General features: G+C 44.1%; 2 protein-coding genes across 5 annotated transcripts in view; one reads left to right on the forward strand and one right to left on the reverse strand.

Moving 5' to 3' along the window:
* Nucleotides 1–5881, reverse strand: part of PHTF2 (putative homeodomain transcription factor 2) — a 142456-nt gene extending 136575 nt beyond the window's left edge. For all 4 annotated transcript variants that reach the window (XM_075558488.1, XM_075558489.1, XM_075558487.1 and 1 more), the window contains exon 1: nucleotides 5735–5881. The gene's annotated coding sequence lies outside the window, so the exon portion shown is untranslated. The remainder of the gene's footprint in view (nucleotides 1–5734) is intronic.
* A 385-nt stretch (nucleotides 5882–6266) lies between these two features.
* TMEM60 (transmembrane protein 60) lies at nucleotides 6267–12750 on the forward strand. The gene is made up of 2 exons (XM_075558492.1): nucleotides 6267–6464; nucleotides 9584–12750. Exon 2 carries the CDS (start codon nucleotides 9635–9637, stop codon nucleotides 10034–10036), a length of 402 nt encoding a protein of 133 aa, XP_075414607.1. The 5' UTR covers nucleotides 6267–6464; nucleotides 9584–9634; the 3' UTR covers nucleotides 10037–12750.
* The last annotated feature ends 1456 nt before the right edge of the window (nucleotides 12751–14206 follow it).

A 14206-nucleotide genomic window follows, 5' to 3' on the forward strand; every position in this document is an offset into this window, starting at 1 on the left:
AAAAAGATGTCAAGATTGTGTCTTTCATCATACTTATTCAATCTATATGCTGAGCAAATAATCTGAGAAATGGGACTATATGACCTTTTGGTCATATTCATCAAATGAGGCCTGCTGACCTTTGCGGTTGGCAGTCCAACATATACCCCATTGTGCCACACATCACACACATGTATGCAGATTCTTTAACTCAATCAAAAACAACATAAACCATTTTTTGAACAAACATTACATGCTAGAGAATGTGATAAGTACTGTATATACATTATCTCATGTAATTCTTAAAAACTTGCAAAGAATAACAGTCAGCCCTCCAGTCGGTAGGTTCTAAATCTTTGGAACCAACCAACCGTGGATCCAAAATATCTGGGTAGCGGGGAATCAATCAAGTGGTAAAAAAAGATTTCTCAAAGACTAAAACCAACACCAAACTTGCTGCCATCAAGTCAATGCTAATTCACAGCGACCTCCTGTGGATTTCCAAGACTGTAACTCCTCATGGGAGTAGAAAGCCCAGTCTGTCTCCTGAGGAGCTGCTGACAGTTTCAGACTGCCAACTATGCTCATCACAGCCCCTTGTGTAACCAAGGTTCCCTCAAAGGGGCAGAAATGTTATCTTCATTGCATTAGGAACTACAGCAGGCATTAAAAGCATTCTAGAGATGATGTGAAGTAAAAGAGAAGATTGTGCATACATTATATGTAAATGTGTCATTTAATATAAGGAACTTGAACATCTTCAGATTTTGGAATCCACAGGAGTCCTGGAACCAATCCCCCGTGCATCCTCAGGGATGACTGTACTCTGATCATTTTATGAGGAGGTACAGCAAACCTCAGAAAGATCACATAATTAGTCCAACGCCAGGCAACTTGGTAGATGGCAGAATTGGGATTTGAACCAAGGTGTACAGAGCATCCAAACTCATACCACATAACTTTCCTACATCAATCGCATATTTGCAACATTTCTAAGAAGCTTCATTCAACTGCGTGCTACATAATCTTCAAAATGTCCGTAGGTATACTTGTAGCAGCTCCTCTCCTCTTGTTTCTGAAACTGGAAAGATGCATCATGTGCACTTTCCTCCCTTTACTTCCCCTCATTAAATGTCAAATTTAATCATGCTGTGATTACTATCAGGTAGCAGTTCAGCCACAGCCATTTCCTGCTCTAGTTCCTGTTCACTACTCAGAATGCAGTCCAGTATTTGCTTTCCTAGCACTCTAAAAAATGCCGTTTAAACATTTTTAAAAATAATTTTTTAAATCTGAAAATTCACCTCTATATCTTGTGTTATTTTAGCAATTTATAGGAGGATAACAAACTGGGATAAAAATCCAACTCAGCTAAATGTCAGTTAATATCTTCCACTTTAAAAAATATATATATCTTCATAGGAGTCCAGTGATGTTCAACATTTATAAATAAAATGTATTTATGTTTCTGTTCCAACCTGAGAGGAAGATATAAACATGGGATCTTATTTCAGATTTTTAATGACAGTACTGATTTAAAACATTGTCTCATAGTAAATCCAATGTTTAAATTCGGAAAAGACAGTTAACATACGTAAATAGTAGCCTATCCACGAGGCCCCCAGGACAGGTCAAAGGGTTAAGAGAGAAAGAACAGCAAATAATCACATTAAAGTACTTAATTTAAAATAATATCCCCAAATCTTCCACAAATTAGGTGGAGAACCTCTAGTAGTGCTAGTCTTCATTTACAACAGTCAAACAAACCAACTGAGTGAGATAATAGTTGCCTGACCTTACATGTTGGAAAAGAGTTCTATTTGCACTGGGGAAATAAGCATCAGAAGGTAAACACGAGTATTAAACAAAAATGTCACAAGACCTCATCTGTTGAAGTTTTTCTATAATTTTATTATCTAAGTCTGTTATTTCCAACCACCAAAATTGGGTAGTACTCACTTGAGCCAGACTCATGTACAATACAGTTACCAATAAGGGTGGTCTTCACAAGTACAATTACTTGCCGTCCCCTATTACAATCCAGAGTTCCAATCTGAGTGAGGCCCTGTCTCTTGCCACACGACCTACTTCTTCACATAATGTCCTTTTCCTCCAGCCTAGTAAACTCACACTCCTCCTTTATAGCTCCAGCGACATCCCCCTTAGAACATCTCAACCCCTTCTTCATGGTCTCTTTAAACAAAATATTTCTTTCTTTCAAATTCAGGGCTTATATATGTTCTAACATGAGGTACTGGGGTACTGCAAGGGGCTTCTAAATGTTCCTGGAATACAGAATGAAAAGATATTGGAATTTCTCTGCAAAATTTTTGAAGACCCTTGTATTACTTGCTTAATGTTCAATATTGGTCTCTATGTAACAGAAAAGGAAATTGAAGTTGTAAGAGATTTGGTACCATGTTCAAAGTCAAAAAGCAGCTCTGCCCCTCCCCACCCAGGGGGACAACATAAACGTGGGTGAAGGGAGACAGCGGGTGGTTTAAGATATGAAAATAATAATTTATCAGGGGGTCTGTGAGGGTGAAAGGGTGGAGGAGGGAAGGGGGAAAAGGAGCTGATACCAAGGTCTCAAACAGAAAGAAACTACTTTGAAAATGATGAAGGTAACATATGTACAAAGGTGCTTGATACAACTATGTATGGATTCTTATAAGAGATAAAAAAGCCCCCAATAAAATGATCTATTTATAATAAAAAGATTTTCAAGACGGTGCATCAATTGCAAGATGCATTATTTTTCAAAGCAAGAGAATTACGGATTTCCAGCAACAACTCTTCCAGAAAGTAACAGACTAAGTAAGGTAGTTTGGGAGACTTTCAGAGGAGAGGTATTTTATAACATAAAAAAATGTTTACAATGTAGTAAATGCTCTACATACGCTGAAATTATATACAAACGGTTACTGCTTCATGAAAACCCAATTGCTAAAAAAAATTTTTTAATTAAAAAAAAGAAAACCCAATTGGTAATAGTTATTTAAAAAGTAGCTAAAGTACACTCTTTAAAATGTATTTTGTAAAAAAGATATAACAATTTAAGCTTTTTTACTGCTTTACAAAAAATGTATAAAAGATTTAAATCTTTAAAAAAAAGCAACTCTGTTCTGTATTCATCAGTGGTTCCCAAAGTGGGCAATACCGCCCCCTGGGGGGCACTGGACACCAGGGGGCGCGAGGGGGGGGGGTGCACTGCAAAATCAGCTGCCTATCTACTTTATCCTGGATTATAGGCTATAGTACAAAAGTTTTTAATTGCCAGGGAGGCAGTAGTTGTTTGTTTTGTTTTTATGAAAAGGGGGCAGTGGGCCAAATAAAGTTTGAAATCTATAGCGTAACTATTAAGTGAACTCTCTCCCCACAAAGCACAGATAGTAAAGCACTCTCGCAGGATTTGTGGTATTTTCATCATTGTTCTCATCTCTCTCCCATTAAACCGATGCTCCTCAAAGAAGGGAACGTGAGTCCATCCCCACATTCCCAACACTCAACGGAGTGCCTTTTATGCCTGAGGTCAATGTTATTGAGTATGGACATTCAGTTAGGGCTATGCAGCATTATTTCCAACTGATTAATCTGCCTGTAGCAAATGCCTCAGAAGCCAATTTTATAGCTAGTGGCAAAGTATAACATATAATAGGTCTTAGGATCACATTTCTTGGGAGTGAGCTCTGCCTGTGCTGACTTCCTAAGCTGAGAAACTGTAGACAAATGCGTTAACATAATCCACCTACAAAGTTGGAAGGATTCCGGGCACCTACCTCAAAGAATTATCACCATTAATGAGCTAATATATAACCAATGCAACTCTTTGTGATCCTTATTTCCTGCCCCAGATTCACTTTAGCTCACTCTTCTGAGGCCCTTTTCATTAAAAATTACAAATTTTCATTAAATAAACTACTCAAAGGGTTCAGGATTTTAAAATGGTTCAAACCGACCTCCTTCATTTTTTAAGTCAACCACTCAGTGCCAATTTGGGGTCCAAAAAAGGCAGCTACTCTCGGAGGACGAACTGCAGCTGCGACTCTACCTAGTACAGTAGCGTCTACTGTATTGCTCTCATATTTTGTGTCCTACCAAGGAGCCCTGGTGGTGTAGTGGTTATTAGTTGGACTGCTAACCTCAAGGTAAGTAGTTCAACATCACCATCTGCTTTCTCTCAGTGGGACAAGTGCAAGGATTTCTAGTCCCATAAAGAGTACACTCTCAGAAACCCACAGGGGCAGTTCTAGCCTGCCTTACAGAGTTGCTATGACTTGGAATTGGCTCGCTGGCAGTGCATTTGAGGGTTTTGAGTTACCAGAAGTGTTGTGAAAACTAGAACACAACCCATCCAATCGTCCTAACACCTGACTTAATGCCTGCAGACAAGCAACCCATGTGCAAGCTGGCTATTTCCTGAGCAAGAACTGTTTCTGGAACCACCTTGTTTCTGGTCCCAGACCTGGCTCATTGTCCAGGACCCCCAGCTCCTGCCCTGTGCTATCTTATCAGGAGGCTGAGCTACCAAAAGCAGCAAGGGAGACCCACCTCCTTCTCAAAAACTTCCTAGTTCTTACTCCAAAATCTCAGGATTTCAAATTGTTATATTTTACAGCTCTTTCGGTTAAAATGCAGGGCTACCAGATCCTCCCTTTCAAAATTAAAAAATACATATTTCTACCTAACTACAGTTTTCTAAAATAAAAAAATCATAACCCTTAAGATGAAGTCTATAGGTCAAGTTTAGAGTGGGGAGAAGACATATTAGTAAATATCTAGTTGGCTTTTGCCAAAGTACCAGACAACAACATCATCTCAACATACGCAGGGTACACACCACCTTCATGAGAGTACGTGTAAATCACCATACATCCACAGCGGGTTTAAAAACTACTGGGAACGTAAAGTACATACTGCGATGAATAAATGCTTCCAGCTTCTCTACTTCCCTAAGCCGGTCTGTGTTAATATAAAGCAGGTCTTTGTTTTTGCTAGGCTAAAAATAAATAGACGAATGAGAAGACGATCCCTGAAGTTATGCCTGGAGGTGTGGAGTTTGAAAGCCAAAGAGGCGAAAAGAACAATACCAGAAGGCTGGCTGTCAATAGCAAGCCGAGAAATTATAAGGAAAGATGAAGGAGCAGGCTGATGGACCGCGATCTCCCTTCGAGACTAGAAAGGGCGCTCCAGGCCGGTGCGCAGGCTTTTCAGCACCCCCTCTGCAGCCGGGGTGGAAATCAGAAAACTAAAACTGTTGCCGGCTGCGCGGGGGCAGGACAGCGACCCCCCTTCCCAGCCCGCGTGCGGAGCGCGGAGACGCCCCCTCCCCTCGAGCCCGCGGCTCCGGCCGCGAGCTGACCTCTCCCCACCCCCCGCCCCCCGGACCCCGACGCCCCAGCACAGCGCCAGGGGAAGGAAGGAGCAGGCGAGGGGCCGAGGGAGGGGGCGGAGGCAGCCCCGCGGGCGGGCGGCGGCTCTGGGCTTTGGCCCGTCTCCCTCAACGCTCGAGGACCGCGCGGGAGGAACGAGGCTAAGCCTCCGCCGCCGGCCAGAAGATGCGAGGGGGCCGCCAGTGACCCCGACCCCGGGCCGCAGGTGCCGGTGGCGGACGGCGCTGCGTTGGCCCCGGAGCTGTCCCACACCTCCATCCCGCCGGCTGTTCTCCTCCCTCGTCCAGTTCACTATAGGGATTCTGTCAGCACCCAACGACCTCCACGCGGCCGGCAGGGCGCGGAGGTGATGCCGCTCTTACCGTAGGAGCGGGCGCCGCGCCGCTAAGGAAGCGGCCGGGGTGCGCGCGGGAGACACCGAAGCGGGCGCCGCGGCAGCAGCGAGAGCCAGAAGAGCCACAGGACGCTGCCGGCGGGCGCGCTGCCTCCAGAGGCGTCGCCCCACCCCCTCTCCCGCAGGATTTTGCGCCGAGGCTGCTTCGCCCCGCCTCCCTCTGACAGGGAGGGCGAGAGGGGCGGGGCGCCCCGCGGGGGGCGGAGCCGAGCGCTGGCTGGTCCTCTCGGCATCTCAGGGCCCAACGAAACGACGGGAAATCCTGACTGCGGTTAGACTGGCTTTCCTGCTAGCCAATGGCTGTAGGGAGGTGGGCCGGGGGCGGTGTCTTTTAGGGCTGTCTTTTTGTCGAACCTGAATGTAAGGAAAGGTTGGTTGGTTGGCACTGGCGGCCAAATTCTCCAATCACCGCGGGGAACGGGATCTCTGAGCGCAGATTGGCGTGCTTCCTGCTTACGGGGGAGGCCCAAGGGCGGTGACAACCTGCCCCGGATGTGGGCGTGGCCCCGAGGTAGAAGGACTGAGAGAACGCCTGCAGTTGTCGGGTGCGGCGGAACTGAATCTTTTTCTGAATTTTATCATGTGACGGGTTCTGGATTTAATGGGGGGGGCGGGAAAGTGTGGAAAAGGACGTGGACCCGAACTGGCGAATCTCATCTTCTCGGCCCTCTCCGCACTCCGGTCGGCGGTTCTGTGAGGTGAGTCCGGGGCTTCGACGGACAGACAGCCCCCGAAATACACTTGCTCCTTCGGGGCCGGGCGCTGGCCCCCGACCCCCCCTCGGCCTCACACACCTGCGCGGCAGCGGGGCGTCTGTGTACGCCGTGGATCGTGTGCTGCTAGAGCCGCTTTCAGCGCCTAAAACTTCCGGGGGCCCCGGCTGAAAATGGGGGGAGTCCGCGTCTGGAGGTTGCAAAGGAAACACTAGGAGGGCAGTTTAGTAGCATCCGGAAGCCTTAGTGGTGTAGTAATGGTTACGAATTGGGGTGCTAACCACGAGATCAGCAGTTCGAAACCCCCAACCGCTCCGGGGGAAAAAAGATGAGGTTTTCTGTTCTAGTAAAGAATGACAGTCTCGGAAACCCACCGGCAGTTCTACCCTGTCCTACAGGGTTGCTAAGAGTCGGGATTCACTCGATGGCAGTGACTTTGATTCAAATCCTAGTGACAATTATGCTCGAATGGGATGAGTTGCCCCAAGAACACACTCTCCGTCAAGAATGCTTAGTTGGGAAAGGGCATCGCAGGAATGGTGGCCAGGGTTGCCTCAGAGGAAAGCCGACCTCAGCAGGAGAAACCCGGGAGCAGAATTCCTGGTTTATCCTAGGTGATAAAGGTGCTGTGAGCAGACTCCAGATTTCCACTGGATGCAGTTCCGAAGCTTGTGAACAAACACTTGACCTACCTTCCGGATAATCACCTTAAAGGGGATATCTTTCACTTGAGCATATTTTTGGTTTGGGGACTCAGCAACACCTTTGCCATTAAGCTACTAACCTCAAGGTCAACAGTTCGAAGCCACCAGCCATGGGCAAAAGATGAGGCTTGCAGCATCCAGGGAGATGTACCCTCACTCACTACCGACTCATAGCAACCTGGGTAGAATTGCCCCTGTAGGTTTCTGAGATTAATTCTTTACAGGAGCAGATACCAAAACCAAACCAGACTCACTGACCCTCATCCAACTCATCGTGACCCTACAGAACAGGGTAGAACTGGAGGTTTCCAGTATTGGAAGTCATTACAGGAGTAGAAAGGCCCATCTTTCTCCCATGGAGTGAGTGGTTATATCGAACTGCTGACCTTGCAGTAGCAGCCCAACACATAACTCTGTGTCACAAGGCCCCTCTATACAGAGGCACAGCCTCAGAAATCCACAGAGCCAGTTCTATCCTGCCCTCGTAGGGTTGCTATGAGTCAGAATTGACTCGATGGCAGTGAGTTTGGTGAGTTTTCCTTTGAGGAGAGTTAAGAGGGGGAAAGGAGCTCACTTGCTAAGTTTAATTAAGATGTAAATGTGATATTGCTATTTTAAAAGCCTTCGTTGTAGCTCGTCATTCCCTTTCCTCAAGCATGTTTCCAATGTCAGCAGAGAGTCCCCATCGACAGCCCGATTTACCTACGTGCAGACAGAACTGGGTTGCATTCTACCCTATGAAGATTGTAGCTGCCATAAGACCCTTTGCATCTGTTCACTGTCCATCCTAGGGTCCTAGGGACCTGCAGGGAATACACCCACCCTTCCTTTTTTTATTTTTTTATTTAATAAATCTTTTTATTGGGGCTCATACAACTCTTATCACAATCCATAAATACATCAATTGAGTAAAGCACCCTTATACATTTGTTGCCCTCGTCATTCTCAAAATTCGCCTTCCACTTGGGTTCCTGGAATCAGCTCATTTTCCTTTTTTCCCTCCCCCTCCCTCCCCACACCCCTTTTCCCCCTGCACCCTTAATAGTTTATAAATAATTATTTTATCTTATCCTACTCTACCCGGCATCTCCCCTCACCTACCTTCCCATTGCCCGTTTCCCAGAGAGGAGGTTACACATAGATCCCCAAGATTGGTTCTCCCTTTCTACACCCCCTTCCCTCCCATACACCCACCCTTTCTATGGCCACTTGCCACCTGACTCATCTGATGCCAGATAGAAATATTATTTTTAAGAATTGTATCATTAACCTTTTAATAAAGCTTTCACAAAACAAACCATATAAAAGGGATTTCAGGACCACAAACTCAGTTTACAGATGAAACCCATTAATCAGTATACATCCCCTCCTTCCCAACTCATTTTACAGATAAAATCCATTAATCAACTTATACACCCTCCTCCCAACTCTGTCTTCCTATTGTGGCCACCTCCCTAGTATGTGTCTGAAACAAGTCCTCTGGCCAGGAAAGGAAGCCAACACAGAAAATGCTTTCCTGGGAACACAAGCACTGCAGTGTGCAGCAGTACATGCAGAAGGTGGGCCTAGGGAGTAGGGCAGATTGAGTTAATGGTCTCATTTAATCACATTAAGTATTGACATAAAGCATGTATATTGCAACATTATATGATAGTTAGCCACTGAAATAGTAGAAATGTGCAGAGTACAAATTAGTGCTGAACTAGAATCCATTGGGAACACTAGTCTTGAGCATTTGGTTGTCTTAGTCCTTGGCAGAGTAGGCCTCGTGGCTTGGTGTTTTATGCACATCCACGTCCTCGGAATGTCCATTGGGGCAGAGATACGTAGGGACACTAAAGAGTTAGAATTGACTGACTGACTGCAGTTAGCTCTTGTGACATTCTTCACCTTTCTTTCCTCCATGTTTATTCTTAGGCTATGGGTGTTGTACTTTCCTTGTGCTCTGGTTCCCATCTACCATCTTTTCATCCTTTGATCCGTCAAATAGCCTCTCATTGTCAGCTTGTCCTCCCCAGTGACTGGTTTATGTACAACCAGTCATACTTCTCATCCTCCTTTTCTGAGTGTGTGCTAGAGACAGAAGTGGAGATAAGAAAATGCCCCTGAGGGCAATGAGTGCCTAGGCTGAGGGATAGCAATGGAAAGAAATGAATTATTCTTGAGGCTTTACCCTATGGGTTCATTAAATGTTGTGTTGTATTTTGTCATGTGCTATAAGAGAATTCTGGGAATGATGTCAGAGATGGGGTTAAGTTTCAGAGCTTTATGAAGGTAGAATGGTAGAAGGTTTTCAAAATGCGGAACTCTCAGCATGTGAAAGAACCAGCTTTGCTCCCTAGGAAGTGATTTATTTTCATGTTATCAAAACAATTTTGACTTTTTCCCCCCTTCTCTTAGGGTATATTTCCTTCATTTTGACCCAGCAACAAGCCTCGTTAAACTGTTTAAATGAGAATGTCCTTGGCCCAGAGAGTACTCCTCACCTGGCTTTTCACATTACTCTTCTTGATCATGTTGGTGTTGAAACTGGATGAGAAGGCACCTTGGAACTGGTTCCTCATATTTATTCCAGTCTGGATATTTGATACCATCCTTCTTGTCATGCTGATTGTGAAAATGGCTGGGCGGTGTAAGTCTGGCTTTGACCCTCGACATGGATCACACAATATTAAAAAAAAAGCCTGGTACCTCATTGCAATGTTACTTAAATTAGCCTTCTGCCTTGCACTCTGTGCTAAACTGGAACAGTTTACTGCCATGAAGTTGTCCTATGTCTTCATTCCTTTATGGGCTCTACTGACTGGGGCTTTGACAGAACTTGGATACAATGTATTTTTTGTGAGAGACTGAACTCTCATCACATCATCTCTTTTGTATTGCCATTCAGCTAGCAGCATCACAGTGTTCGGAATGTTTGCAAGCTTCAAGAATACCAGAGAACTGAGAAAGAAATACTGAGTAGTTTTATACTGCTTCCATAAAATAGGCTTGGTGATTGACTCGTGGACAGCTAATTAACCCAAAGCTTAATTATTCTGTATTGGAGTTACTAATGTCATTATTTATACATATGTAAATAAAGTTTGTTTTGGATCTCATTTTTCTACCTGATGCTTAAATAATTTGTTGTAGATGGTCAGTATTTAAAGTTAAGTAAACAAAGCTTTTAATCTACAAATTTAAGTGCTTATCATGGCCCTCTTCTAACCAAAGAAAATGGTCAATTGTGTTCTAAAGTGTAGAGGGGGAAACACCATTGTCTGAAACAGGGATTTTATTTTATGTTTATGGAACAGAATCTGACAGCTTTTGGTCTCACTTAAGTTTGTTGCTATTCCTGCCTTCTGTTTGGGACATACGTGTGTATGGGACCATACATTCTGGTTTGGTCAGGTCAGACCCACTGGATACATATTGTCCTGGCATCCCAGAGAGTGTTCCGTTTCACTCCTAGGAGCTCTGACAGTGCAGTGGGCTACGAATTGGGCTGCTCCCCAGAAGGTAAGCTTTGAAACCCACTAGCCATACCTTGGAAGAAAGATAAGGAAGTCAACTTCTGGAAAGACCTAGTCTCCAAAGCCTGAGGGAGCAATCCTCGGCCTTATGGACTCCCTGTGAGTAGAAATCGCTCTCAGAAAGGAGCCTGGCAGCACAACGTCTACGTACTTGGATGTTAACAAATGGTGGCTTGAATTGCGACAGTTGTGCTTTGAGTGCTGCAAAATACATCACTGACACTACCTTGTGGCTTTCCATAATGTCAGAAGTATTTGTCCAGTAGCATAACAAATCATTAAACTACTTCACAGCCTCTTGGTCCTATGAGGTAGTTAAAAGGGAGACAGGACAGTCCCAGTTACCATAGACTGGTCAGAATCACAGACAAGATCCTAACATAAGTGACCCTTGGCTCTCAACAAATGAGTACAGCACTCAGCAGTGGGAAAGAGCATATATCTCAACCTGTCAGTCGCAGCATGTCCTGGGGCTACTGTCGTAAGAGTCAGCCTTTTTCTGTGGGCACTCCCAGGGAGTGTGACTGCCCAGGTGACTATCTACCAGGGCTGAGCAAAGACAGAATAGTCTATCTATGCATGGCTAATGTAGGTATCATTGCAAATATCATATAAGTTTTGTCATTTTTCTTATCTAACACTTCTATACCTGAGATACCAAAAAAAGATTTTGCTTCAAAACAAGTTTCCTATCGAATACATATATGTTTGTACCTGACTTCAGTATTTCAAAACAAATTTAAATAATTTATATTTGGTTTGCATAAAAAATCAGCCTCCCAAAAGAGTACAGCCTTGAAAATCCTATGGGACAAACTACTCTGCCCCGTAGGCGCTCTGTAAGCCAGAATTGACAGCATTGATCTAGGTTTGATTTTTTTTTTCACTCTTAGTAGTGCCCTAGTTTGAAAAATCAAACAATCAAGTTACCAAAGTCCTTTTTAATTTTTAGGAAGCGGTGGTCATACTTAAAATAATTCTAATATGGTTGATATTTCTTTTACACCTGAAGCAGGATGATGGTTCTTGCCCCATGCAAACTGCCCTGTTAAACACTTGACTGACAACTCACAAGTATACTCATATTTTTATGTCTGAACGTAGCAGATCACACCTCAAGAAAATTGTCCTAGGAGGAAAGTAAAAGGAAATAGAGGAGAAAACTAGGAGGCAAAGGACATTTATAGAGCTACAAATATAGGCATATACATATGTAAATTTATTAATACATAATGATAAGAATATAGACCTGTCTACATATATGTTAAGTATTAGGAAGAAGATGGACATTGGGCCTCTACTCAAGTACTCCCTCAACACAATAACGCTTTATTCTAATAACCTGGCATTCTGTGACACTCGCCTTCCGACACAATTGCTGAAGACAAAATGGGTGCATAAGCAAATGTGGTGAAGAAAGCTGATGGTGTCCAGATATTAAAAGATACAGCGTCTGGGGTCTTAAAGGCTTGAATGTAAAATGTAAAAAACAAATGGCCATCTAGCAGGGAAGCAACAAAGCCCACATAGAAGAAGAACACCAACCTGTGTGATCATGAGGTGTTGATAGGATCAGGTATCAGGCATCAGAAGTCACAAACCAAAGCCAATCTGTAGACAACTGGACATCCCATCACAGGAGGGTCACAAGGAAGGGACAAGTCAACCAGAGTGCAGTATAGCACCAATGAAACACAACATTCCTCTAGTTCTTTAATGCTTCCACCCCACCACTATCACAATCCTAGTTCTACCTTACAAACTCGGCTAGACCGGATCATGTACACTGGTACAGTTAAGAGCTCTCCACACAAGATCCAGGACAAATAAGCCACCCTGGAACAGTAATGAGAGTAGTGATACCATGAGGGTAGGTGGAAGGTGGGGGGGAGAAGGGGGAAATCATAAGAATCAACAGATAACACCTCCCCCAACCAGATGAGTGAACAGCAACAAATGTGTGTGAAGGGAGACAGCAGAAGGGTTCACGGGTTGGGGGGTGGGTGGGGAGCTGATGCGAAGGGCTCAAGTAAAATAATGTTTTGAAAATGATAATGGCAATATATGTACAAGTGTGCTTGATAAAATTGATGTATGGTTTGTTATAAGAGCTGTAAGAACCCCCAATAAAATGATTTATGAAAAATAACAGGAAAGTGATTCCTCACTGTTAATACTTTGAGATTATACAAACACAGCATTTTAGCCTAGTGTCTCCCTTTTTAATAATATGGCAACTTTTATACTCTAAGTAGTTTAATTGTGAGGCATTTGAAGCTATAAAGCCTGACTAAATGAATACACTTGTGGCCATGTGAAATTTCTTAATAGGACTCTTCTGTCCATTCCCTGGTGCCATACTGGTTAAGCATTGGGATGCTGGGAGGTCCGCAGTTCAAAACCACCAGGCACTCTGGGAGAAAGTAAAGAGTTCAGCCTCAGGCAGGTCTGTGCTGCCCTATAGGATCATCAGGAGTCAGAATTGACTCAATGGCTATGAGTTTTTTAGTTTACCCATGTCTCTGTAACTCCCACCATGGTGTGTGAAGCTCAGATAGAGGGATTGATCAGTTTTAGTTCCATTCCTGTCATGTGTGGGTTAGGTGCTAATAAAAATTTTTTAAAAATAAAAAACATCTTAAAAGCAGGAACAGAAAACTCCTGAGGCCATCAAAGAAGAACCACTATAGAATATGCTCTAAATCGTGGTCAGTGAATTTAGAGGAAAGAGCCAATCCTGCCCCTCACAACAATTTAAAATGTACTTGAGAGCCATAAATCTATTTTTACAAATGAAATCATTATCTGGATAATGTCCTTTATTATGATTAAAATTCTTCAATTTTACTTCAGCACCACATGTATGTACCTAAAAAGCCACAGCTGACTAGAGAGCTGCCGTTTTCTGACCCTTGTCCTAGACCCCTGCCTGGAGTGGCAGAAGCTGAGACCAGAGGCACCAGAGGCTAAGGCATGGAGGCCATTGGACAGAGCAGAGCGAAAGGGCTGCCCACATGTACCCCCATTGCCCAGACAGAAATGGCGAGGCAGCACTGTAGTAGCTGGGCTTCCTGGCCCATAGCGGCAGAGGTAAGGGACCACAAACCCAAGAAGTTGAGGACCAGAAAGACTTGGTTGCTGGGTAAGTAGATGTTACTGTGAACCACAGATGATGATCCTTAATGTTTTCTAATCCTAACTTGTGGTAGGTAAAGTATAATTTCCCTAATAAAACCCCATAATTGTGAGTGCTGTCTATGAGTTCTGTGTGGCCATTATGAAACCCAGCAGTGAAATCAGAGCTGCAGGAGGAATGGTGTCAGGATAGGTAAAGAAGGATGGAGGCTGGAGGCCTGTCTGCCTCTGCCTCATGGGAATAGGCCTTGGGCTGATAAGGGGTTGATTCTTCTTCCATGTGTAGCTGAGAGGTGCATTGTGGCCTCTGTGCTAGGATCTAAAACTGAGCAATTAAAAAGAGGTTTCTATCTTATAATTAGTATGTTGA

This window comes from Tenrec ecaudatus, chromosome 9 (assembly GCF_050624435.1).
Source record: "Tenrec ecaudatus isolate mTenEca1 chromosome 9, mTenEca1.hap1, whole genome shotgun sequence".
NCBI classification, from domain to species: Eukaryota; Metazoa; Chordata; class Mammalia; order Afrosoricida; family Tenrecidae; genus Tenrec; species Tenrec ecaudatus.

What these genes read in the sequence shown, in the direction of transcription:
- TMEM60 (XM_075558492.1), top strand. Translation starts at nt 9,635, where the DNA reads ATGAGAATGTCCTTGGCCCAGAGAGTACTCCTCACCTGGCTTTTCACA.